The sequence below is a fragment of the Carcharodon carcharias genome, chromosome 3, assembly GCF_017639515.1.
Source record: "Carcharodon carcharias isolate sCarCar2 chromosome 3, sCarCar2.pri, whole genome shotgun sequence".
In the NCBI taxonomy this organism is placed as follows: domain Eukaryota; kingdom Metazoa; phylum Chordata; class Chondrichthyes; order Lamniformes; family Lamnidae; genus Carcharodon; species Carcharodon carcharias.
In genome coordinates, this window is record NC_054469.1 from 183,900,880 (window position 1) to 183,927,578 (window position 26,699).

The 26,699-nt window shown below is 40.2% G+C and overlaps 1 protein-coding gene across 5 annotated transcripts in view; it reads right to left on the reverse strand.

Annotated features, from left to right (window-relative positions):
* jarid2b (jumonji, AT rich interactive domain 2b) overlaps positions 1 to 26,699 on the reverse strand; it is a 414,508-nt gene that overhangs the window by 127,642 nt on the left and 260,167 nt on the right. For all 5 annotated transcript variants that reach the window (XM_041183795.1, XM_041183794.1, XM_041183797.1 and 2 more), the window contains one exon: positions 6,612 to 6,781. In XM_041183795.1, the coding sequence (XP_041039729.1) occupies positions 6,612 to 6,781 (170 nt within the window). The remainder of the gene's footprint in view (positions 1 to 6,611; positions 6,782 to 26,699) is intronic.

The window sequence follows — 26,699 nt, forward strand, 5'->3', positions numbered from 1 at the left end:
TATTTTTTTCAATGTGCCGAATTGTTATGATCTGGAATGCATTGCCTGAAAGGGTGGTGGAAGCAGATGCAATAGTAACATTCTAAAGGGAACTAGAATGCTTGAAGGGAGAAAAGTTACAGGGCTAAGCAGAAAGAGCAGGGGAGTGGGATTAATTGGATTGTTCATTCAAAGAGCCAGCACAGGCACAATAGACTGAATGGCCTCCTCCTGTGCCTTACAGTTCCATGAAGGCAGAGCAAAGTCAGAAAATTACTGCAGTTTTGTTTAGATAAACATGCAGCAGCAGATTAGAGAAGAGTTCTATGGAGCCATACCTCACCAGAAAAAAAATCATTCCCTTACTTTACAGTTGCCATTTCAGAATATTTTTCTTATATTCAGTGGGTTTTCATACATTGAAGGTGTAATTTAAATCCAAAAGCTAACAGCAAACATTCTAACTGGATTTGTTTTGCATTAAACAGTGATTGACATTCACAACATTATATACAATATTTCCTCTACTTGAGGCATTAATTTTGGTGCTCCATATGTTTCCAGGCCTCCTCTCCTGGACTCCAGGATACAGCTTGGGAGAACAGATAGAATTTAATACCATCCCCTTTCTGTTCCTTGATCTTTGTTAGCAAACACAAACATCATAGAGAGCACAGGATATTACAAACTCAATTTTGTAAGCAAACAACCTCTAGCAAAATTGTAGGACTTATTATAGGGCATTGTTAACACTTTCACATCCATTGCCAAGGCTGGGACAATATCACCCCTTTTAGGGTGTTTACTTGTTTAACTTGACTGAGCAGAAGGAACACATCTAAAATTGCATAACAATAACAGCAACATTCGGTAGCCAAGTGGACCATCTATATGAACATGGAAGGAGGAAAAATGGTGGAAGTGCCATTGGAGCCAAGACTGAAGCAACCATTGTTAATGGCTGAGACTTCTCTGGATACTGAAGATTAGTGGTGTGGGTGAACTGGAATTTGTGGTGTTCCCTCCTGCAAAATGTCATTTTGAAAGCCTATCAAGAGTCAAATCTGATCCATGGTTGATTTCTCTTGAATTTCGATGACTGAGTGGCAATTTAATTGAGGTGAAAATAATAAATAAGTTTAATAGAGTAGAAAAGGGTAGATAGAGGGAAATTATTTCCTCTGGTGGGGGAATCCAAAACAAAGGCATAGATTTACAATTAATGCTAATCTCAAACTGAAGCTGTGCAAGCTAGAAACAAAATCAGATAACAGATATGTATTGGAAATCTAGAAATTTCTCCCCCAAAAGAATATGGATGCTGATTCAATGGAAATTTTCACAGCCAAAATCGAAAAGAAAGTATACTTTGAAAATGCAATTTTGGCCCCTCAACTGAGGCTGTATATTTTGCACACAGATTTTAATATTTGTTATTTCTTAATAAAAATGAGACAATGGGTCAGGTTTTACAATGCCAGTAGATGTGATGCATTCAGCGTTCGCTGCTACTGGGCATTGGAGAGACCCTGCAACTTCCAGTGTGCACACATCTACACTGCGTTAATCCAACAGTTGCGATGGGTCAATTAATGCTAACCCCGAGGGTTCGCTATTTCAAAAGGCAAGTAAAGACTCAGTGTAAATTTGAGCTAATTGCCCACCAATTTCCAAATTAAACATGTAAATTTTACACCTCTATTCTCAGGCATAAGGGGCCTTTTCTCAATTCGTAAATACTTAATGAGGCCCACAACAAGGTAAAATGGATAGACTTTGAACATTTAACATGAAACCTTTGACAAATCTGATAAATCTTGTTAAAAGGTTGATGACTTATTAGCATGCTCAGACGTTTTTTAAAATATCACTTTTAAAAATGACTTTTGACAAAAATGTCTACTAAAAAATGAGATGTTTCTAACACCTTTTTATTGCAGCAGCCTTTCTATTCCAGTATTTGTGGTGCGGTGACAGGAGGCCATCTCCACAACTGCTTTCATGATATTTTTGCCCAAACTAGCTTATGATTCTGGGCCTCACTGCAACCCACATCTCTGTCTCCTCATTGCTTACTTTTCCACTTAATTTTGTATTGTCAACAAATTTAGATACATTACACTTAGTGCTCCAAGTCATTAATGCAGATAATAAACATCTGATCCTTGCTGTACCTCACCAGTTACAGCCTGCCAACCCTAAAACAACCTGTTTATTCTTACTTTGGTTAATGTACAGAAAACAACCCTTAATCCATGTTAAGATAAAAGCAAAACACTGCAGATGCTGAAAGTCTGAAATAAAAACAGAAAATGCTGGAGCACCTTCACTCAGCCCACAAGCATGACCCAGACCTTCCTGTCGCTTGCCATTTCAACACACCATCTTGCTCTCATGCCCACATGTCCATCCTTGGCCTGCTGCAATGTTCCAGTGAAGTCCAAGGCAAACTGGAGGAACAGCACCTCATCTTCCAATTAGGCACTTTACAACTTTCTGGATTTAACAGAGTTCAACAACTTAAGGCCATGAACTCTCTCCTCCATCCTTACTCCTTTTTTAATCCAATTTTTTCCCCAACCCCCCCTCCCACTCCCTCCACCACCCCCACAGCCCCCCCCCCCCCACCACGCCCGCAACAGGACCATCTGTTACTTGTGAAAGCGCAACATAGAAGCAAAGTGCTGACCCTTGTTCTGCTATCAACGTATTCTGCTATCTTACCGTTATGCCCCTATCAGTGTGCCTCCATTAGCCTTTAACACTACCATTAACACTCCCTTTGTCTTGTGCCCATTACATCTTCTCCTTAGCTCCCACCTATCCCTGACCTTCTATCTTGCTCCACCTGCTCCATCCCCTCTTAAAATCTATCACATTTCTACTGCTCTTTACCTCTGAAGAGTCATACAGACTTGAAATGTTAACTCAGTTTCTCTCTCCGCACCTGCTGCCAGACCTGCTGAGTTTTTACAGTATTTTCTGTTTGTATTTCTTAATCCACGTTAATATGTTACTGCAAATCCCATGAGTCCTAATTTGGTATAATAATCTCTCTCATAACGTTATTGAATGCTTTTTGAAAATTCAAATACACTAAATTCACTGGGTCCCCTTATCTATCTTACTAGTTCCATCTTCAAAATAGAACATTAAAATTTGTCCAGCACTATTTCCCCTTCATAAATAAAAATATAAAATGCTGAAAATATTCAGGTCAGGCAGCATCTGTGGAGCGAGAGAAAGAGCTAATGCTTCAGGTCAATGACCTTTCATCAGAATGGTTCAAGGCGGCCTACGAAATGGTGAAGTGGTTTCCAAACATTTGCTGGCACTCCTCCTATGAAGATGTATTTTAAATGTGATGTGCTATACTCCTGATGCCTAATAAGTCAAAGGATCATCAAGGCATATTACAGCATCCCAATTTTCTTCCTGAAAAAGGCTCTGCTCTTGTTATGTTACAGGAGGAATCAATTTTCAGATGCACTATGCTCAGTGGCTTCGTCTTGGGTTCTGCTGCAAAAATTCATATAAGCTACAGTTCAGGAGAGCAACACAGTCCAGAAACAGAGGGGGGATTTATCCATTGTAGCAAGTTATTTATTTTTTTAAATCAAGATATTACTCAAAAAAGGCAACCACAAGTTAACAGGTTATAAAATATAGTATTTGGTGAATTGCACAGCTCTTATGTTCGTGAAGCAGATGGTGGGGGGGGCGGGGGGAGTGGAGAAGCGGGAAACACATACTCCTGTGATCACACACTGAATAATTCAATACACCCATTGTGAATTGGAGTCAATTGTCAAGTACGACTGAAGAATGTTTGAAAACTCAGCCTTTGAAATGAATTTTAGTTCTCTCCCAGCATTGTTGCAAAGAACACAGAGAAGGCAACAGTATGACAGCAAGCTGAGCGAGAAAGCTAATTTTAGCCAGCACCATTTAGTGGCAGAAAGTCAACAATACAGCCCCCCCAGAGTTATTTCCCTACAATTACACAATACAAATATAACCACAAGAAACAAAACACAGCCTGTCAACCAAAATCTCCTCCCCTTCTATGAAAAAACCGTGTTCAATATTCAAGTGCATTTAAAGATCACGATCTCTGAGTCTAATCAATGCCTTTGGCTCAAAACAATCTATGCATTTCCTGGCTCGCCGGAAATAATCTAAGCCATCATGTACAAGGTCAGGAAACTTAAAATGTGGACAATTAGAAATAGGTCATTCTGGCAACTGCAATCACCTCCCAATTAGAGGTTAATGACTGCTGCTTCTCTACAGCAATCATCTGTACAATAAAAATCTTGCAACCGCACAATTTGGTCATAAAAGCCACAGGAGGACTTGTACACTTTTGAGGGAGCTATAACATTGGTAGATTACTTCAAAGTAAAGTTAATATTGCCTATTTTTTCATGATTTACTGATCTAAGGAAGCTTGCTACACAAGCTGTGCTTCATTTTTAGCTTCATGATTTTGGTGCTTATTAAGGTAGGGAATTGAATCATTTTCATTTCAGGAGCCCAATGTCAGCACCAATTATTCTCAGGTAAGGTAGAGCACAGCAGGTAACTTAGAGCTACCTCTACTGTCCCAACCTCACTTATTGCATAATTCATACTACAAACACTTAGAACTGCTAATGAACAGCTTCAAAAAAAAAGACAACTCACACAAAACATACAACTGAAAACAACTGAGTAAAGCTCCAGAACCAAGGCCATGACTCCGAAGACTGAAACCATGACTGAATAATTTAAATTCCATCTGATTACATCAGATTTTAGGATTCATTAGTGTTTTGGGATCACATTCTACAAGGAAGTTTCTGCTTCTGGTAGCTCCAGAGCAGATAAATGTCTTGGACAATTTTAATTGTCAAAGTCAAGTTTCTGCCATGCGGATAGGCGTAAATTCAGACATGTGACCTTTGGGCTATTGGAAGGTGATAAATCAATTTTTATTTATATAATGGGGGGAAACACCTAATTAACATCAGATGGAAGGTCACAAATCTGAGCGGTTAACTGTGTTTCTCTCTCTGAAGATGATGCCAGATGATGTCACATGTTTACCCCAGGCTTCTACTCAGGTCCACTGGACAAGCACTGCTCATCCTTTGTACCACTAATGCTCTAAATTGGTAACTCTGTTATATTGGAGGCAAGAGATCACAGTAGTACACAACTCTATTACAGATAGATGGCAACTGGGGTTTGTTAGTGCTAGAAGCACACAAGGAGGAGGAGCTGGGCCTGCCTAGTGCATTAACCACCCAGGTTCGGTAGAGGAAAACAGGAAACAGCCTGGAGTTCCAATTCCACTCATCTCTTAGCACAATTATGAGCATACTGAGTAAGGACTCACAAAACTGACTGCCTACACACAAAATAGGTCTTGGCTGTGTTTGTTATCAAATAATCACCCATTCAGCTTCTCGGATTTCAGAAATCACGTTAAATCACCTCCTGTGACAAAAACGGCTGCTCTCCTCTTCAGCACTAGCCCAATTTTTGATAGTGAATCTAGGCTTTTCTATGCATCAACAATTTTATACCATTGTAATAGGTTAAGTGATAATCAGGTGAAACACCAATGACTGATTTCTGGTCTGTTAAAATAATTAATTATTGCAATGAGTTCTGATTTGATATCTTAAAATGCCATTTGCAATATAGCCAATTATGTTCTGACATCCGCTGTTTACGATACAAACTATTCATGTCAAGCAACATGGCTGTTAGAAATAAAATATACAAAGAAATAAAATATACAAAGAAATTTCATAGTTGCCAAAATAGATGCATTATAAAAAAATGTTACAAAGTTTATAAGCTTGTTGTGTTTCAGAACAGTCTCTTCAATTTAGGGCAAAGTGGAGGAATGAACTTATTCTGACATATCATATATTCTGAATTGTGTGAGACAAAAAGCCTGGGTGCTTTGGTTATTAAAGGTTGGGGAGTGGGGCGGGTGGTGGTGGTGGTGGTGGTGGAGTATGGTTTTACTGGGAAGAAGGTGCAAGATACTCACACCTCTGGGCAAGAGAGAGAGAGGGGGGTGAAGGGGGGGGGCACAGAGATAGAGGCAGAAAATCTCTTGTTCACCACACAGGATGAGGGATAGAGCTCATGCTCACATTGAAGAGACCAAGTTCATGAAGGGTTAAATAAAGCTTCGCTTGGCTTTGGCTAGAGAAGAATCTCCAATTCTTCCCTCACTATGAAAGTCTGTTCTGGGATTAGTAGTTACCTGGCTGGAAAAAGGAAGATAAAGGAAGCAAACCCTTGAGAGCTAAAAATCACCTTGGACTGGTTCCTGGGGTGCCCATTCAAGGGACAAGAGTGAAGTATAACTGGTGGAGGAGATCCTTTTGTTGTTTTAAAAGTTAATGGGAAACTTTTCTGTAGTTGAGAGTATAAGTTGCCTATTGAAGTGTTTAGCCATTGTTGAGTCATGAAGTTTAGAGAACCTGTTGTGTGTTCCTTCCAATCAGCCACAGCAAATTTGAAAACCTTTCGAAAAGTTACATATCTCTATAGGGATCGTAACAAAAGTAATGTACAAATATATATTCTGCATAATTACATTGTTGGTATAAAATTACTGTTACACATACCTCTAAGGCAAAGAAAAGTAAGGAAATCTTCTGTTTTAGGCTTTCTTTTTGAGAGATCAATGATCTGTGTTGCAGGTGGTGGCAAGACTGGATCCACCATCTTGACTGGGGTTGTGCTGGGGGAGTTGGGCTGTGACTGGGCAAATTTCCTTTGTGCTTGCAGTCTCGGCCTGGAACAAAAGACACAAAAGATCGACTTAAAAACATTTTCCAAATATCAAATGTTTTAAATAGTACAAATCATACAGGAATATTAGACTATAAATGTTTCCTTTTGTGCTCTGCCAAAAATAGTCTTAAAATGGGGTACACTATGTAATTAACAGAAATCAGTCCATAGAGTTACCACAACAAACGCACTAGAACCCACTAGGACTCTGTATTAGCACCCAGTGCAATGTCGACCCCTAAGCCTGGTCTTGCATAGTGCCATCAAATTAAAATTGCAGACCAGCCACAATTGTGGCTACTATGGGACACGACTTTAGCCACATACACTAATTTTAGCATAAGCACATTACATGCAAACATAGGGCAGAATTTTCCCCCTGTCAGGGAGGGGGGAGAGAAAAGAGTTCAGGAGCGGGCGCGCCTCCAATCAGCGCCCCCAAACGGGCCACACCGCCAATTTTACATGGACGGGCAAATTAAGTCCCACCCAGCGTGACATCCGCCAGGAAGTGCTATGCACTCCTTGTGCGCGCGGGGAAGAGGGGATATATTTCCTTAGCCGAGAGTGCTGCCTCGGAGATCGGCGCCAAATTCAAAAATGTTAAAAATATAAAAATAAATTTCCCTGGCATGTCCCCGCATGTGACACACACTCACATGAGTTGGGACACGTCCATCACTTTGAGTTGAACTCTGATTAAATTTTTAAAACCCTACATGAAACCTCATCCCGCCCGTGAATGAGGTTTCATGTTTTCTCTGAAGCCTGCCAGGGCTCCCATGTTAGACAGGCAGGTCTTTTAACTACTGCAATTACTTTTTAAATGGCCTCAATTGGCTGCTGACAGGTCAGCGAGCGCACAGCTGGTTTGGCTGTGACCCTGCTGACCTCAAAATTGAAATGACACAGGTTGACGTCGGGAGTTCCGCCTGTGGGTCCCGCCCCCCACACGCCGACCAGGAAATCCTGCCCATACACTCAATGTAAATGTACTTCACATGTACCAACATTTACTTACCAAAGGTCAAAAACTACTTGCACACTTTTTTGTTTTATCATTTTACCAATGAACTTGAATGTTAAAGTATACCTGCCAAGTGAGTACAAGTGTTAAGATCACATTCTCAAAAACTGCATCATTGTTCATTTATTTACTAGGCAGAGGTGCAATTAGTCTAGTAGCTAATGTACTGGACAATGCCGGTACAATTTGGCTAGATGCAAAGTGCCTTCCACTCTGCCCCAATGGAAAGACATTGGTCTTGGCTTTAGGCCCATGTCCATCAAGAACTGAGTTGAGATTGACCAAAACCATTCAACATAGGACCCATCCAGAGAGATTACTCTCACCCCATCAATCTGAGTCACATTTCAACCCAGGTTTTCAAGGTAGATGAAAATAAACTTCAATCCCTACTGCTTCATCAAATCAAAGAGTCTGCCTGTTGAAAGGACAATACATAATCGTGATAAAAATTTAGAAAAATTGTATCTTTGTGTAGCTAGGTTATTTTTAGGTAAAAGCTAAACCTCTAAACATAATTAAAACGTACCATTCATGGGAAGAGGCTACAAAGAGGGAGAACTAAATTAGCACAGCACTGCCCTTTTTGAGAGCTTCATACCTTTGTACCTTTATTTTCTCTCACTCAGCTGTTATGTTTAGCTAAACCACACCTGTAGTACCTTGGCAGAAGTAACCAAGTGATTACAGAAACAATATAAAAATGAGATTCAAATCTACAATTATAAGAAGCACCAGAGAGGACATTAATGGGTAGGCTATTTAGCAGTCTTGTGCAATGGTCGAACTTCTCTCAAAAAATGAAAATGAAGGACGTAACCTATCACCCTTTTAACGTTCAGCCTCTACGTTGAATCCAAACGATGGTTAATAGTGCAAAACGTATGAATGGGCCTATAAAGAACCAAACATTTAGATTTATTTACAGCCTTACCATACTGCCCTGGGCAAATACACGGCGTATAAAAGTTACTCCAAACTGCCTCTTCCAATAAGCAGCAAGAAAATATAATTCACATACAGACCCGTGAAGAAGCTAAACAAGCAGCTAAATGAGTTTCCTCTTAAGTGGTTCCCACTCTGTCATCTAACTAAAATGGCAATGCAAAGGTATAATTTATTTTAGTGTTGCTTTTAGGATAGCAAGTCATAATTGTAATAATTGTGTATTTTGGAAGATTAGTCTTTTTCATATAATTAGTCTTTTCCTTCCAAAGATAATTCATCGGCAGTCAAATACTTAATTCAGTACTAGAATCAAGGAATGCTGAATTACCATCTCAGAGCCTCACAGCACAGCAAAAAACCTACCAGCTGCAATCATCTGAGGTGGGCTACAAGCTGAATTCACAATATTAAGTCTGAACTATTTTTCTCCAAAAGGAAATGGCAATAGTTCATGAATATGATTTCTGTGACTACTTCATGGATTATGTGCTAAGCACCAGGACACTCAGTGGCCTAGTGTGTAAATCACTTCTCAGAACAGTATCAACCAAAGACCAAAAAATCCTAGATTTTATTCCTGTTCTATGCCAAGTTTTATAGAAAAAAAAAAGTCCCATGCATGAACAGATTTTTCGGTGAGATACTGGATGGTTGCCATAGTCTGTGGTACCATATTCCAGCAAGGGCTAAGATGGATAAAAGGACAAAGCAGAGGGCATTGAGAGAGGGGGGAAATGCAGGTGTTTCTTTTGGAGGGAGGGGAGATGGGACACATGAAGAGACACTTACTCCAACATCTTCTGACTAATGAGTCAATTATTGCACACATTAGGTAGGAATGTTCATCAGTGTACCATTTAAGACCCCTACTGCAAAATTATGTAGCCCATTTTAAACTAAGCAGGCACCAAGATGTTACTGGGTGGTCAGTGTGAGTGAATATTATTTTTACCATGCTGAAAGTAACTATAGCTTTTGTATTCTCCTTAGAGACAGAGATTGTCAAATCAGGAAGTGTATTTGCCCACATTAAGAAAAACATAGTAAGTTCATAATAGTCAATGCGAGATGATTCACAAGTCTGACAACACTTGTGTTCAGCCTCCTGTGAGCCTCATGACAGCTACAAAAGAATGCAGAAAATATAATAGTCCCAGTCAACAGAGTCTGAATTTCTATAAATCTTGTAATAATAAATATCATTAGTTTCATTGTCATTTCCAAATGAATGAAGAACAGAAATTACTCACATCCACTTAGCATGATGTACATCGACAAACTGATAATCAAGTTAATGGCAGGATAAAGAGTAGAAACCAACTGCATTTTCCCTTTTAATGCAATGTTGTATGGTGCTCTCCAGGGCATGGCACTAATTCAATTAATGACTTACAATGGTGTAGTATACAGTAACTATATCAAGGGATTTCTTCAAGGTAACAAAGAATAGATTTCAGCATCAGCTCACGCCCAATCTGTATCATGACAACATGTTTGTAATCAGAAGGCTTCTCATATGGCCAATGACAATTTTTTGTCACACTTTTAACATGCATTTCCTCACCACTCTTTTTTAGGGGTCAAGGATTACACTGATTAATTATAACTCCCAGATGAAGTGAAGTATCGATTTAAATTAACCAAAATATGAAAATGATAGACTATAGGAGACCAGGATTCTGACAGCACACTTGCTTGATTTGCGAGGTTGTAAATTCAAGTCCCAATCCAGGATTGAGCAGACAACCCAGTGCGGTATGAGTGCGTTGCTTTGTTGGTAGAGCAGTGTTTCAGATGGGCGTTATACCAAAAGATCCCATGACACTATCTGAAGCCAGTAGGGAGCTCTCCCAGTATCCAAGCCCAAATTTCTCCATCAACAACCATCACTAAAAATAAGTTTTATGGTCACTTAGCTTTTGCACTGCTTTGTGGAACCTTGTTGTTACAGACTGGTAGCTATGTTTGCCCATATAACATTAACTACATTTGAAAAGGTAATTTATTGTGAAAACCTTTGGGATGTACCAAGAACATGATAAGCTGCTGCATACATGCAAGTTCTTCCTTTTTCCTTCTATTTGATACTCATAATATACTCATACTCTAGTGTCTCTGATTCTAAAGGCTATGATCCTCATATTCAAATTAGCAAACTTGCAGTGCACAGTTTGAGATCGTTACTATATGCTCAGTTCTATTCAACCGGAAGACATCGGTAATTCAGGCTCACATCGCACATTCAAAATCTCTGGCTTTGTCACTCAAAATAACTGAAATTTCACCAAAAATCCCAGATAATTAAACTACAGCTTTTTCTTGTAAACCAAATCTTCTACATATGGAAAACAAATCACTATCAATAACTCCAAATTATATGGCGGTGCTTTAATTGTGTTCCCTGCAAGAGGATTACATTAGAGGATGTGCTACATTCTGTGCATATGCAGATTACATGGGTAGAAACCATATAAAAATGTGTACATTTTAATTAAATACTACAATGAAATTCCTCAGGATTTTGATGAAATCATGCTATTTTTAGTTACATGAAACATTTATCCATATAATGTATATTCCCAGATAAAGATACACGTGTTTTAATAATTGAGCATAACTCCAGCACCAACCACATTCAACGTGCAAATTGTAAAGGGTATACCTGTCATAAAATAACTCATTACTTTCATTGGTTTGTACTGTTCATCTGCTTTTTCCAAGTTTAATGCAAAGAATTCCAGTAAAGGAATCAGTTATTCAGCAACCAGTCTATGATTCAGTCCATTAAATCTGTGCTTGTGCTTTTCTGCCATGAGCAACCCAGTATAGTCCCAATGCCCATCCAATATTCCTCTTTTACAAGCAACCTTTAGAAATAATTATTCCATGTTTTGAAGAATATATTTGGTAGCAGAGAATACTGCATTCCAATCACACACTGCAGCAATTTTTCCAGGCCTCCTCTATTTCATTGTGGTGACCCTAAATTTATGCCCTCTCATTATCATCTCACCAATCAGTGGAAATAACCCATTGCTATTTACCTCATCATATCCCTTTCTAAGCCTGATGATCATTGTCTCAGTTGTAGTGAGAAAAACCCCAACATTTTAAGCCTCCCTCCCCAAGTATAACCTATAGTTAGATTTAACAATTTCATTCAGCTAAAAGGGGTCAAGGAGGAGTTGCCCATATTTCTTTTCACCAAAATTGGCCTGAATTTTTGTCTCTCTCTCTCTCAAGAGATCACATGGTTTAGGGTGGGGGTACAGTATTCATCACAAAGACTTTGAAGCCAATCACACAAGAATCACACTAGTTTTTTTTTTAAATTGCTGATAATTCCAAACTTGGTAGGTGTGGCTGACAGTGAGGATGATACCAATCAACTGCAACAGGACATAGATAGGAATAGGCAGCAAGTGGCAGCTGGAATTTAATACAGTGAAGTGTGAGCTGATGTACTTTGGCAGAAGGAATAGGGAACAGCAGGGCTTCGGGCTAGGGTGGCAGGGCCCAGGGCGGCGAGTGCAGGTCATGATCACTGAAGTGAGAGGGGAAAAGAAAATCAAATGTGACATCATTGGAAAGGCATGAGTTAATTGGCTGCCAAGTGTTTCCCTTTCTCCAAAGTTAGGGACTTAGTCTAAAGGAGCTGAGAAACTAAATTCAGTTCTGAATAATGATGAAAAGTGATGGCTCATCTGGGGACTGGAACCACAGCCAAGTCCATGGCACTACAAGTGACTCAGCTTTGCCAAGGACACTAAGACAACTGAAAAAGCAATAGTGATAGGAGATCCAATAGTTCAAGGAACAGACAGGTGTTTCTGTGGTCACAAATCTGAAACCAGGACAGAAATCAGGTAGGAAATTAGCAAGCAGGACTTCAAAAGTAGTAATCCCCAGCTTACTTCCAGTACCACATGCAAGTATAGAAATAAGAGGATATAAGGTGGCGTGGCTAGAGAGATGTTTGCGGAGGGAGGGCTTTAGATTTTTGGGACATTGGGATCAATACTGGGGAGATGGGGCCTGTTCAGGCCAGATGCGTTGCACCTAAACAAAGCAAGGACCAATTTCCTTGTAGGGCAATTTGTTGGTGCCACAGTTGGGGGGGGGGGCAGGTTTAAGCCAACTTAGCAGGGGTGTGGGAATCAGAACGCAATATTAGAGAGGAATACCAAGAAGCAAAAGAGTGTTGGGAGGCACAGATAGTACTAGAGTAGAAAATAGTAATGCATTAGATGGAATGAGGACAAAAAAGCTGTTAAAAACTAGGTCAGGCAGCATCTGGGGAGAGAAACAGAGTCACCATTTCAGGTCAATAGCTTTTCATCAGAACTTTTGAGTTCCCTCATCATGGGTTCTGATGCAAGGTCATCAAACTGAAATGTTAACTCTTTCTCTACACAGATGCTGCCTGACCTGAGATTTTCCAGCTATTTTTGTTCTTATTTGATTTCCAGCATCGTAGTATTTTGCTTTTGTATCAAGATATTAAGTGGGTTCAGCATATGGGAGAAAGTAATAAAGTCAAAATTAGGGTTACAGTGCTTGTATGTGAATGCAGCTAACTCTTCCAAAGGCATATAAATAGTAAAAGGGGCTAAAGAGGAATGGGGCTGATTGGAAAACTGAAAGAGGATTTATGCAGGGGGCATGACTGAGGTATTAAAATTAATCCTTTGCCTCCATCTTCAAGGAAGATACTGCCCAGGTCATAGTGAAAGAGAAAGTAGCTCAGACACTTGAAGGGTTTAAAATTGATGAAGTAGAGGTATTGGACAGGCTGTCTGTACTTTAAAGTTGCTATGGCAGCATGACTGGATGAGGTACATTCAAGAACAGTGAAAGAAATGAGAATGGAAATTGCTGAGGCACTAGTTATAATTTTCCAATCTTCCTTCGACTCAGGGATGGTGCCAGAGGATTAGAGAATTGCAAATGTTACACTCTGGATCCAAAAAGGATGTAAACCCAGCAACTACAGACCAGTCAGTTTAACCTCAGTGGTGGAAAGCTTTTAGAAATAATAAGTTATGACAAAATGAATAGTCACTTGGACTAATACAGATTGGTTAAGGAAAGCCAGCATAGATGTGTTACAGACAAATCATGTTTAGCTGACCTGCTTGAGTTTTTGATGAGGTAATAGAGGGGGTTGATGAGGGTAATACAGTTGATGTGTGGTGTACATCAAAAAGGCATTTGACAAGGTGCCACACAACAAACGAGTGCAAAGGTAGAGCTCATGGAATAAAAATCACAGTAGCAACATGGATACGAAATTTGCAAAGTGACAGCAAAGAGTGGTTCAATAGAGAATAGTGTTGAACAGCTGTTTTTTGGACTGGAGGAAGGTTTAGAACATAAGAAATAGGAACAGGTGTAGGCCATTCGGCCCCTCAAGCCTGCTCCGCCCTGAATAAAATCATAGCTGATCTTTTTGTGCTTCGATTTCCACATTCCCATCTAACACCCATAACCTTTGATTCCCTTGCCTAACAAGAATCTATCTACCTCTGCCTTAAAAATATTCAATGACCCTGCCTCCACCACCTTCTGAGGCACAGAATTCCAAAGTCGCACAACCCTCAGAGAAAAAAATTCTCCCCATCTCTGTCCTAAAAGGGTGACCCCTAATTTTAAAACAGCACCCCCTATTTCTGGACTCACCCACGAGGTGGAAAATCCTTTCGACATCCACCTTGTCAAGGCAATTCAGGATCTTGTATGCTTCAGTCAAATCACCCCTCACTCTTCTAAACTCCAGTGAAAACAAGCCCAGTCTGTCTAACCTTTCCTCATAAGACAGCCGACTCATTCCAGGTATCAATCTAGTAAACCTCCTTTGAACTGCCTCCAATGCATTTCCAACCTTCCTTAAATAAGGAGACCAAAACTGCACAAAGTATTCAAGGTGCAGTCTCACCAATGCCTTGTATAACTGAAGCAGAACATCATTACTTTTATGTTCAATGCTTCTTGTAATAAAGGACTGCATTCCATTAGCCTTCTTAATTACTTGCTGTACCTGCATACTAACTTTTTGTGACTCGTACTAGAACAGCTAGGTCTCTCTGCACCTCAGAATTATGCAGCCGTTCTCCATTTAAGTAATACTCTGCCTTTTTGTTCTTCCTGCCAAAGTGAACAACTTCACATTTTCCCACATTAAACTCCATTTGCAAGATCTTTGGCCACTCACTCAACCTATCTATATCCATCTGCTGCAACCTTGTGTCCGCTTCACAACATACTTTCCTACCTATCTTTGTCTCATCTGCAAATTTAGCTACCATGTCCTCACTCCACTCATCTAAGTCATTGATGTAAATCTTAAAAAGTAGAGGGCCCAGTACAGACCCGTTTGGGATGCCACTCATCACATACTGCTAATCTGAATATGCCATTTATGCATACTCTCTGCTTTCTGCCAGCCAGCCAGCCAATCTTCTATCCATGCTAGTATGTTACCCCCTACACCAAGTGTTTTTATTTTCTGTAATAATCTTTGATGTGACACCTTGTCAAATGCTATCTGGAAATCCAACTACAATACGTTCTCAGGCTCCCCTTTATCCACTGCGCATGTTGCTCCTTCAAAAAACAGTAAATTGATTAAACATGATTTTCCTTTCACAAAACCGTGCTGACTCTTCCCGATTGCCTTGAGCTCTTCTAAGTGCCCAGCCATAGCCTCCTTAATGATCAATTCCAATAACTTCGCCATGACAAACGTCAAGCTAACTGACCTATAGCTTCCTGCCTCCCTCCCTTCTTGAATAGAGGGGTTATATTTGCTACTTTCCAGTCTGATGGAACTTTCCAGAATCTAGCGAATTTTGGAAAATTAACACCAACGCATCAACTACCTCATTAGCCACTTCTTTTAAGACCCAAGGATGTAGTCCATCAGGACCTGGAGACTTGCCAGCCTGCAGCTCCATCAATTTGCTCAATACCATTTCCCTAGTGATATCAATTTCACCAAGTTCCTTTTTCCTGTTCGCCTCCTGATTTGCAGCTATTACTGGAATGTTTATCATATCCTCTATAGTGAATACAGAAGCAAAATATTTGTTCATCTCTTCTGCCATTTCCTTATTAGCTACTATTAAGTCCCCACTGACACTCTCTAGGAGGACTAATGCTCACTTTACTTACTCTTTTCCTTTTTAAGTACCTGTAGAAACTCTTGCTATCCGTTTTCACATTTCTAGCTAGCTTCCTCTCATATTCTAATTTCTTTCTCATAACTTTTCAGTCATTCTCTGCCATTCTTTATATTCTGTCCAATCATCTGTCCTGCCACTTACCTTTGTGGAGTTGTATGCTTTTTTCCTTAAGTTTGATGCTTTCATTAACTTCTTTAGTAAACCACGGATGTTGGGTCCTCCCCTTAGAATTTTTCTTTATAGTAGAAATGTTCTTATTCTGAATACTCTGAAATATCCCCTTTAATTTCTGCCACTGCTTCTCTATTGCACTATCCTCTAGCCTAGTTTCTCCAGTTCTTTTTAGCTAGCTCAGCTTTCATCCCCACACAGTTGCCTTTATTTAGGTTGAAGATACTAGTCTGAGACCCACTCTTCTCCCTTTCAAACTGGATGTAAAATTCAATCATACTGTGGTTGCTGCTACCTAGGGATGCATTTACTGTGAGGTTATTAATTAATCATGTCACATTACACAATACCAAATCTAATATAACCTATTCTTCTGGTTGGTTCCAGAACATGCTGCTCTAAGAAACTATCTCAAAAGCATTCTAAGAGCTCCTCATCCAGGCTACTACTGCCAATCTGATTTTTCCAGTTTATGTGTAGATTAAAATCACCCATGATTATTGCCGCCCCTTTATCACAAGCACACAATACTTTCTCTTGAATACTTTATCCTACACGGTGGATACTGTTAAGGGGCCTGTAGCCCACTCCCACTAATGACTTTTTCCCTTACTATTCCTCATCTTCACCCAAACTGATTCTACATCCTGATCTCTTGAACCAAGGTCATCTCTAACTATTGCACCAATGTCTTCTTTGATTAACAGTGCTACCCCTCCACCTTTACCTAGCTTCCTATTCTTCTTGAATGTCATGTACCCCTCAATATTAAGGACCCAACCTTTGTCACCCTGCAGCCACGTCTCCTTAACTGCCATCAGATCATATTTATTTACTTCAATGTGGGCCATCAATTCATTTACTTTGTCATGAGTGCACTCAGATAGAGAGCCTTCAAGTTTTGTCTTTTTGTTACCTTTGTAACATTTAGTCTTGACTGTTGATGTATTCTTAGGCTTTTTCTCTCTGTACCTTCCTGCCATTCTGTGATCTTCATTTCTCATATTACTATTTTGCTCTCCTGTCTTGACTCTACACCTACCTCTACCCAAGGGTTGGTGTTAGGACCTCTGCTGCTCTTGGTACATAGTAATAACCTAGATCTTGGTGTACAGGGTGCAATTTCAAAATTTGCAGATGATACAAAACTTGGAAGCAGTGTGAACCATGAGGAGGATGGTATAGAACTTCAAAAAGAACATAGACAGGTTGGTAGAATGGGCAGGAAAATGGCAGATGAAATTTATTGCAGAAATGTAAAATGAGTCCTTTTTGCAGGAAGAATGCAGAGACACAAAATAAAATAAAGGGTGCAATAATAAAGGGGTTGCAGGAGCAGCAGGACCTGGATGTAAATGTGAAAACATCATTGAAGATGGCAGGGCAAGTTGAAAGCATGAAGAGCCTCCTTCTGTTCTATAATGACTATGCCTCAAAGATTTCCATGGCAAGATTACACCTACATGCCTAACCTCCTGAGAAACCAACAAAGTCTTCTTGGATCTTTGGGTTTCAATGAGAAAGACAGCAAGTGTACAAACCATTACACACAATATCAGCAGGTCACCGACACCTTCCTCCAATGCCATGGAGAAAAAGTAAAATCTCTCCATGTCTCACTTGCTTAGTGAGTTATTGAATATAAAATATCTACACCCTTTCCCCTCTTATAACCTTCAGCACATCACCCTAGTATTCTCATTGGAAGACTGGTTTTGATGCCAAAATCTGGATAAATTAATTCATGTTTGCTCCAGTTTGCAAAAGATAACGCACAGCCTTTGCAAAAACAAGTTTTTTGCTGAGCGCCGTACCTAAATTGTTTCTTGATCAAAGAATCATAGAATGATATAGCGTAGACAAAGGCCAATCGGCCCATCTTGCCAATGCCAGCCTTTTTGAAAGCTATTCAATTAATCCCAGTTCCCTGTCCTTCCCCCTAGGTCCTGCAAATATTGCCCCTTCATGTATTTATCCAATCCCTTTTGGAAGTTATTATTGAATCTGCTTTCACCAGTGCATTCGGGCAGTGAATTTCAGGTCAGAACAATTCTTTTAAACATCAAAAAAACCCTAAAAATTGATTCAAACACATAAATCCAGAAGGTAGACCATTTGAGAGGAACTGTTTGGGTTTAATGATTTCCCTTCCCGTGGTCTTGTAGTCTTTGCAATTACTTCCTATACACTTAAAGCAGTGAGAGGTGCTGACTTTAACAGTTCATTTGTATTTACAGAATGACAACTTGCTGTAGCCAGAGGTAGTGTGTTAGGGTTGGATTTGATTAAGACATACCAATACAATCAACAATCCAACTCGACAAAAAATGGAGAATATTACTAATAATGGAACACCATTGAGTAGGACAAAATCTAAACCCAAAAAAGATAGGGCTATATGTAAAATAAAAGGATAAGTAAGTCTATGCTGTTAAAAGAACCATGAATAATAAATCATTACTAATTAATAAGCTGGAGTTGTGATCACTCAGAGCCAAAAACACACACACACAAAAATCAAAATCTGCACTGTAGCCAATAGGATAGCCCTTTGAGTGTTACAGGTAGCTAGATCTCTCTCAAGTGTTCTAATTTAAGTGTAGTGTGAAATACTTTATGCAGTTATTGGTTTTGGAAAAACAAGGGCACCATCATAGTGCACAGCACACATTCACTCTAATGGATTGTCCAGAGACGCCAGCTACACGAGTCACAATGCAATTTACTTCAAATCAGAGCCTTTTTAAATCCAGGCTTCACAGGACGCTGAGTCAAAACTCGTTTCAAGAAAATAATAAAATGGTCATTAATTCTCACAAGGGGAAAATGGATTAAAGGTTCTCTGCTTTTTCTGAATTGGGTGGTTAAGAAAGGGATGCTTTAAAAAGAACGTCTCCCTCCACAAACATAGCAGATCGGCACTGCAACAATCCTCCTGATTCAGTGAATGCGCAGATAAGAACCAAAAAGATTTCTCTGCTTTAACTAATTGACACATTTTGTAACACAAGATATCAAAGCTGGAGGCTTAGCTTCTTCTCAACATCGCCCTCAGTGACTGGACTTAAGATGTGGGCAGGCACCAAGGGTTGTTTGAAATCTCAAAAATATTCGCTCTCAGCATTCCAACAGGTTTAGTTTGCAGGTAAGGCTGGTTTCCACACAAGAGGAGTCCACTTTTAAATAAAACAGGGTGGTACTGTGCAGATTCCTTCCAGGCATTGATTACCTACTGCTGAAGCCTTGACAGTGTCAGTTGTGGTTCATTGATAGCATTCCCACCTCTGAGTCAACAGGTTGAGTTCAAGACCCAATCTTAAGATTTGGACACCAATTATAGGCTGACACTCAGTACTGTACTCAGAGTGCTGCATTGTCAGGGATGCCATCCTTTGGCTAAAATGTCAAACCAAGTCTCTGACTGTCCTGTCAGGTGGATGTAAAATTTTCCATGGCACTATTTTAAGAACAAGGAAGTTCTCCCAGGGTACCAAACAATATTTACCCCTCAAGCAACGTAACTAAAAACAGATTATCTGGTCATCACCACATTGCTATTTGAGAGAATATACTATACACAAATTGGTTGCCAAATTACAATTACATTACAGTGACTACATTGCAAAGTACTCAATTGACTGTAAAGCATTTGGAACATCCTGCAGTTATGAATAGAACTAAATAATGCAAGTTCTTTCATTTCAGTTTCTTAACTTCCTTCTGGGTGCCACACTTAGGAAGGATGTGAAGATATTGGAGAGAGTGCAGAAAAGAGTCACAAGAATCAAGTTCCTCATCTCTGGAACCAATAATGAAGATAGATTGGCAAAGTTTAGAACTATTTTCCCTGGAAAAAAAGGTGGCCTGGAGATTTGCTAGAAACATTCAAAATCATGAGGGGTCTAGACAGAGTAGATTGGGAGAAACTGTTCCCACTTGTAAAAGGATCAAGAAGGAGAGGGCACAGATTTAAAGTAATTGGCAAAAGAAGGAAAAGCAATGAGGAAAAACTTTCATCAGTGAGTGGTTAAGGTCCGGAATGCACTGCCTGAGAGTATAATGGAGGCAGGTTCCATCAAAGCATTCAAAAGGGAATTAGGCTGTTATCTGAAAAGGAAGAATATCAGAAGTGACAGAGATAGGCAGGAGAATGGCACCAAGTAAATTGCTCATTTGGAGAGCCAGTGCAGACAAGATGGGCCGAATGGCCTCCTTCTGCACTGTAACAATTCTGTGATTCTACCAAGGCCTCACTGAAGCTTGAGCTGCTCGTTCGTCAAAGTAAGATCTTACAGTTCAGGGTGATGCCAACAAAGTTGAGACCTTATGTTCAGAAGGCACTCAGAACAGGAATCTCTGGAATGAAGGGGTTTAGTCCCATTATCATGAATTCAATTAAGTCTTTACTCTCCATTGGGCATAAGGTTTTCATGCTAATGAGACTAAGGAGACAGAACAGAAAGACTGTTGAACAAGGGCTAGTGAAACAGCGTTGATAACTGTGTTACAAAGTGTGTCAATAAGTGAAAGCAGATAAACATAGCTGCCCTTACCAAAAGGGCTGCACACTAACCCACACATACAACCACTCCCACAACAATGCAAAAAACTGGCTGGTAGCCAGTAGCAGGAGTTTCAGGGCCTCCTATACTTCCTGTCAGTCATCTGGAGTGACATCAGATGATATCTTCCAGTCAAATAGATCACTGACTTGACAAAGAAGAGTCTAGGAAAATCCTTTACAACAGAACAGTAAAATTGGGATTTGCTCCAGCTGTCAGCACCTTCAAAATAGTCAAGTAAAATAAACTGCAGGGGTATAATTTGGTCAGATGACATGAAATTTTAATTCTAAAATTATATATATTTTTAAAAAAATGAACAATTGCATTGGTTTTCTGCTCTCCATAGCCTGCAGCTACTCCTTTCTTTTATCCACTGCCCCCGAACCAAGACATTCAAGCAACCCTTTTTAACATTAGCTGCAAGCAGTCACACGCTCATTGCTATTCTGCAATAAGGCAGTAGGTGGTGTGTAAACCCAACATGGGTTAACAAATCAATCTGGCTTCGCAGCTTTTCTGGAAAGATCAACCCAACTCCAGAATCACCCCCTTTTAAAGGTGGACCCATAACAATGCATTGATTCTGCAGAACAACTGTTATGAACTTGCATCGCTTGCTCAAGTACAATGGGTAACCTTAATCCAAATCAACAGTCTACATTAGTTCAGGAGAGGGATTTTGCTCAAATAATAAAAGAATAGGTAGAGTGAAAACCCTTTTAAAAACTCAAAATGGGCTGTCCAACTTGCCAATAAATACACAATCTATGTTGCATTTTCAAAGGAAGGCATGGAAATGTGCTGCATCTTTAACTTGACCAGCATCCTATGTTCGTGTCCAGGGCATAGCAGTGCACGCACTGGGAGGCAAAAAAGGTGCAGAGACTCCACAACTACTCTTGAACACATGACAAAGTCATGACAAGGACCCCCCCGCCCATGCTCAACTGGGAATATAGTTGCCACTTTTATTAAAATTCAGCATTGCATATTCACACACTTCGGATAATACTACAGATATAACTATAAGATTTATCACAGCTTACAGAGGGAAAAAAGAATTAACTTTTATTTATATAGTGACTTTCATGACCTCAGGATGTTCCAATGCACTTTAAGTTATGTTTCAAAAGTACTTCATTTACACTACAGTTACAAAGTAATAAATCTGGCAGCCAATTTCATGCACAGGAAGCTCCCACAAACAGAAAGAGTCCATTCAGCCTATCACGATCTCTCTGAAAGCTATCCACTTCTCACCTTCCTTTGCCCTATCCTCATTCCCTTTTAATTTGGTAACTTTCTGAAAGTCATCTACATCCCTTTTAGTTCTTTAAAATATTCTATTCCCACCTGTTACTTTTAGGACATTAACTTCAGAAAGGCCCTGCCCAGTATTCTTTCAAATTAGGTTCAATGTCCTCAAATTCTTATGATATGTCTGCAGATTAAGAAAATTAACAAATTTTGAGCTTATCGCCTCAATTAATACCAACTGGATCATGCTGACATAAGATAATGATGATAGAAGACTTCAGAGTGCACTATCTTCAACATGAAGTTAAATCCGTTAGCAACCATAAGGATTAAGAGTGGCGAATCCTAACTGCTGATAACCACTCTTTCTGAAGACTATGATTATGACTTGGATCCAGTTTCACTGACACCATCAGCTGTTTGGTACTGTGCTTAAGCAGCTATCCACATGTGAATCAAGACAGTGCTGTTATTGGTGGGCTATGTTACCACGGAAGGCCGCACAATCAAGCCTGATCTTGGTCTAATTCAAGAGTCCACCCTTATCAGAGAAGTCACTGAATATCAGTTGGAGGGGTGGTGGTGGTGGTGGTGGGGGGAAGAGGGTTAAAGGATGGAAACAAGAGAAGCCAGGTTGATTTTGTTCCTCACTGTATTTCAGAACATTAATGCAAATTTATGGCAGGTCAGCTAAGGACCATAGTAGTGATCAAAGCAGTCTGTATGGCTCAATATCTTGCCAGGTGTTGCATTTACTCCACTGAGTCAGCAGTCAAGCTGCTGCTGTTATGAGGTGACCTGTAGTTTTCTATGGTATGATGTAAACAAAGCCAATGAGGAAATGAAAATCCAGAGGGTTGGGTGGTAGTGCATTGTGTTAGTACAGGGTTGCATCACCCTGGCACTTAAAAGTTAAATTGGGCCCAGGGTAACTAACTCCTTTTTAGCTAAGAGTTCTACACAAAGCAATTAAGGGTAGTTAATACACGGCCTTACCATAACCCGCCAATCTCACTCAATCAGGCAAAATGCCGCAGGAAGTGAAAATCCAGACTAATGCAGCAACGGGCACGCTTCTGGAGGAGGGGGTAAACTATGTTATTCACGTAGAATGCAACAAGCTTAACTCTCAATCTAGCCTGTGCTAGAACTGAGCTGGAAATGATCAATACTGGCACAGAGTAGAAAGCTACCTAACACCAATTCCAAAAGTGATTAGCAGCTACAATCTGCCAAATGAAAACATTGGCTTTGGAATGACTTTTTGAACTGCCGGATTGATAGAGTGTGAGATGCACATTACTGGAGATATACCTTGTGCCTGAAGTTTTCCAGTGTAGGTCATAAGCTTACATATGCCTTTCTTATTCAAAGGTTAATGGCTGCCACCATATCTTCCAACATTAAAGCACTGCAGCATCTCACAATAACTGGACTGTTATCATACAGTCTTCAATAAGTATGGGACTTTTTTCAGGAGGGCTAAAGTTAATCCAAAACGCATCAAAACAACCTGTCCCACATGTACACTAGTACCATGTTGAGTGCTTATATCTTGGTTTTGCCAGCAGAGACATTTAAACTAGAGGTAATGTTGAGCTCATTTACATTTGGTGATTTTCAATGGGTTTGTTTCAGTTGCATCAACATGGGCATGGGCAGTAATTTGCTGAAAGTAGCTGATCTCTTGATTACTTTTACTATCAGGCTGTGGGATAACTGTCACACCATTTGAACTACCTAGCCGGGTATACCAAGGTGAAATTTATGCCCAGTGGATGTCTTGGGCATAGGTCTGCCACTCCCATTTACCCAATCTGCAGGTACTCTGTGATCATACAACTCTACTGAGGATTACAAGGCAGGGCAATCTCTCCTATTGTCACTAAAGCTGTGTAGTTTGTCAGTCCTGGTACAATACAAGCACAAATCAAAACTCCTTCTCATATTTTAAGCATGTTTCATTCAATAGTGAGAGAAGAAATAAAAACAAAAAATGCTGGAAATATTTAGGTCTGTTCTGATGCAAGGTCACCTCGACCTGAAAATTCAACTCTGTTTCTCTCCACAGCTTCTGCTTGACCTAAGTATTTCCAGGGTCTTTTTTTATTTCAGGTTTCCAGCACCCGCAGTGTTTGCTTTTGTATTAATGTGAAGAAAATATGAGGAATAAAGTGCACTAAATACAGCCCAGAAACATGGTTCTTGAGCAAAATGCTAATTACAATCTGTATGTTTTGCCATCGAAATAACCTGAAGATCTGTAAGACAATGAGGATTTCCCTCTTCAATTCCTTCTTTTGTAGATATTTAACACTAAAAGCTCAGATATGACTCCAACTGATTGGGTAAATCAACAAACCTTTAAGCATGCAGGTGCAGCAGGTGGTAAAGAAGGCAAATGGTATGTTGGGCCTTCATGGCAAGAGGATTCGAGCATAGGAACAGGGATGTCTTGCTGTAATTATACAGGGCTTTGGTGAGATCACACATGGAATATTGTGTGCAGTTTTGGTCTCCTTATCCGAGGAAGGATGCTCTTGCTATAGAGTGAATGCAGCGAAGCTTTACCAGACTGATTCCTGGGATGACGGGACTGACATATGAGGAGAGATTGAGTCGGTTTGGATTATATTCGCTGAAGTTCAGAAGAATGAGGAGGATCGCATAGAAACCTATAAAATTCTAACAGGGCTAAACAGGGTAGATGCAGAAAGGACGTTCCCAATGGTGGGGGCGGGGGGGGGGGGGGGGGGGGGTCCAGAACCAGGGGTCACAGTCTGAGGATACGGGCTAGACCATTTAGGACTGAGATGAGGAGAAATTTCTTCACCCAGAGAGTGGTGAGCCTGTGGAATTCGCTACCACAGAAAGTAGTTGAGGCCAAAACATTGTATGTTTTCAAGGAGTTAGATATAGCTTTTGGGGCAAAAGCAGGAGCAAGCTATTGAGTTGGGTGATCAGCCATGATCATAATGAATGACAGAACAGGCTCAAAAGGGCCAAATGGCCTACTCCAGCTCCTAATTTCCATGTTTCTATGAATAGATTGTACTGTTGGGACTATAGGAAAATTGCAATGTATCGGTTAGAATTGGTATTAATGGCAGAATAATTGCCACTTGCTCAGGCACTAAATTCATTTCATACCATATGAGCACTGTATAAGTGAGAAAATTGAGTTAAAAATATCTTCTATACAGCTTATGGAAGCTGGCTACCCAGTAAACTAAAACCACAGAACAAGCATCAAGGCACCATATGCCTAAAGAGTCATGGTTAGCTCAAGTTAATTGAGGAGCAATTTTGAACTCCAAAACACCATCACTTGGTGCAGGGACAGCAGCTAGAATATAACTGCAATAGAAACTGCACGGAATACACTCACCAAGACTAGCTTCAAATGAGCAATTCATTAATGTTCTGCCTAAAAATCAACATTACTTTCAATGGCTTAGGCCATTTAACAATTTCCTCCAATGTTGTAGTATTGAAGAAGCTATTACACAGTGTTGTGGATAGGTAGCTATACAGTTGAATGTGGACAGCCACAACATCCTTTCCTTAGCCTTACAAAGTAGTGCAGCGGTTCCTAAATCGGTGGAAACAGGCAAGCATAACTCTGTGGGAAAAGTGGGAGGTCACGTGCCTGAACAGGGAAGGGTATTGGTGGCTTCAGACTTTTATACAGCTATATAGGACCCCTGCCCCAGGCAGGTGGCTCTGCTTTGCAGGCACCAGCAACTAGGCCAAAAGATGGGGAAGGGAATGGAAGAGAGACTAATTAGTGTGTGTGGAGGGAGTGGGCAGAGAGATGGAGGAAAGAGGGAGGGAGAGAAGGGCTAATTACTGTGTTGGGGGGGGGGGGGGCTTCAGAGTCTTCTGTCACCAGGGAATATGGAGAGCTTTTAGAATGTACTTTAAAAAAATGTTCATATTTATATAATGTATTATATATTGATCTATAATTTGTGAACTTTAATAATTATATACAGAATGTTACTATGTTACTTTATTGCTGGGCGCCTGGAGTCACATTCATTTTCAAGTGTTAAAATGAGGCCACACTGAAAAACAGTTTGGGATGCCCTGAAGTAGGGGCTCGTCCAGCCTCATGGTACCTCATTAAAGTTGCCACTCACAACGTGAGTGTGTTGACAAATGATGGCAATAGACCATGAAGAGAATTTTGTCGAACTCAATCTCCTTGCATATTAAATCACCTGGAGCAAATTTGGCTGATTCTCACTTCTTTCCCAACTTACCCCAGGAAAACAATTGAAAGCCGATTATCGTTTACACTATTGCTGCAAAAGTGATGGGCTAACTCGACACTGACCAGAGACTACATGGTCCAAAACCGTAACAGGCCTACGTTTAACTATTGATGAGCCATGCCCATCAACAATTAGAATTGTATTGCACGTCAAGAGAATACGTGACTTATAAACACACACAAGGGTCCCTATCTTTTCACTTGTCCACCTTTGAGTCTCATCAGCATGTGCTATTTTTCAGAGAACAATGGGGGAGTCTTCTGCAAGGACTCCCATGAGTGATTGTATATTTAGATAATGTTCTCATTGCTGGATTAACAGAGGCTGAACACTTGGCCAATTTGGGGGAGGTGCTGAGGAGGTTCATGGAATCCGGCATACGGTTAAAGAGGGAAAAATGTACATTCCCAGCATGAAAAGTAACTTATCTAGGTCACGGAGTAGACGCCAGGGGTTTGCATCATGTGGAAGATAAAGTTCAGGCAATAAAAGA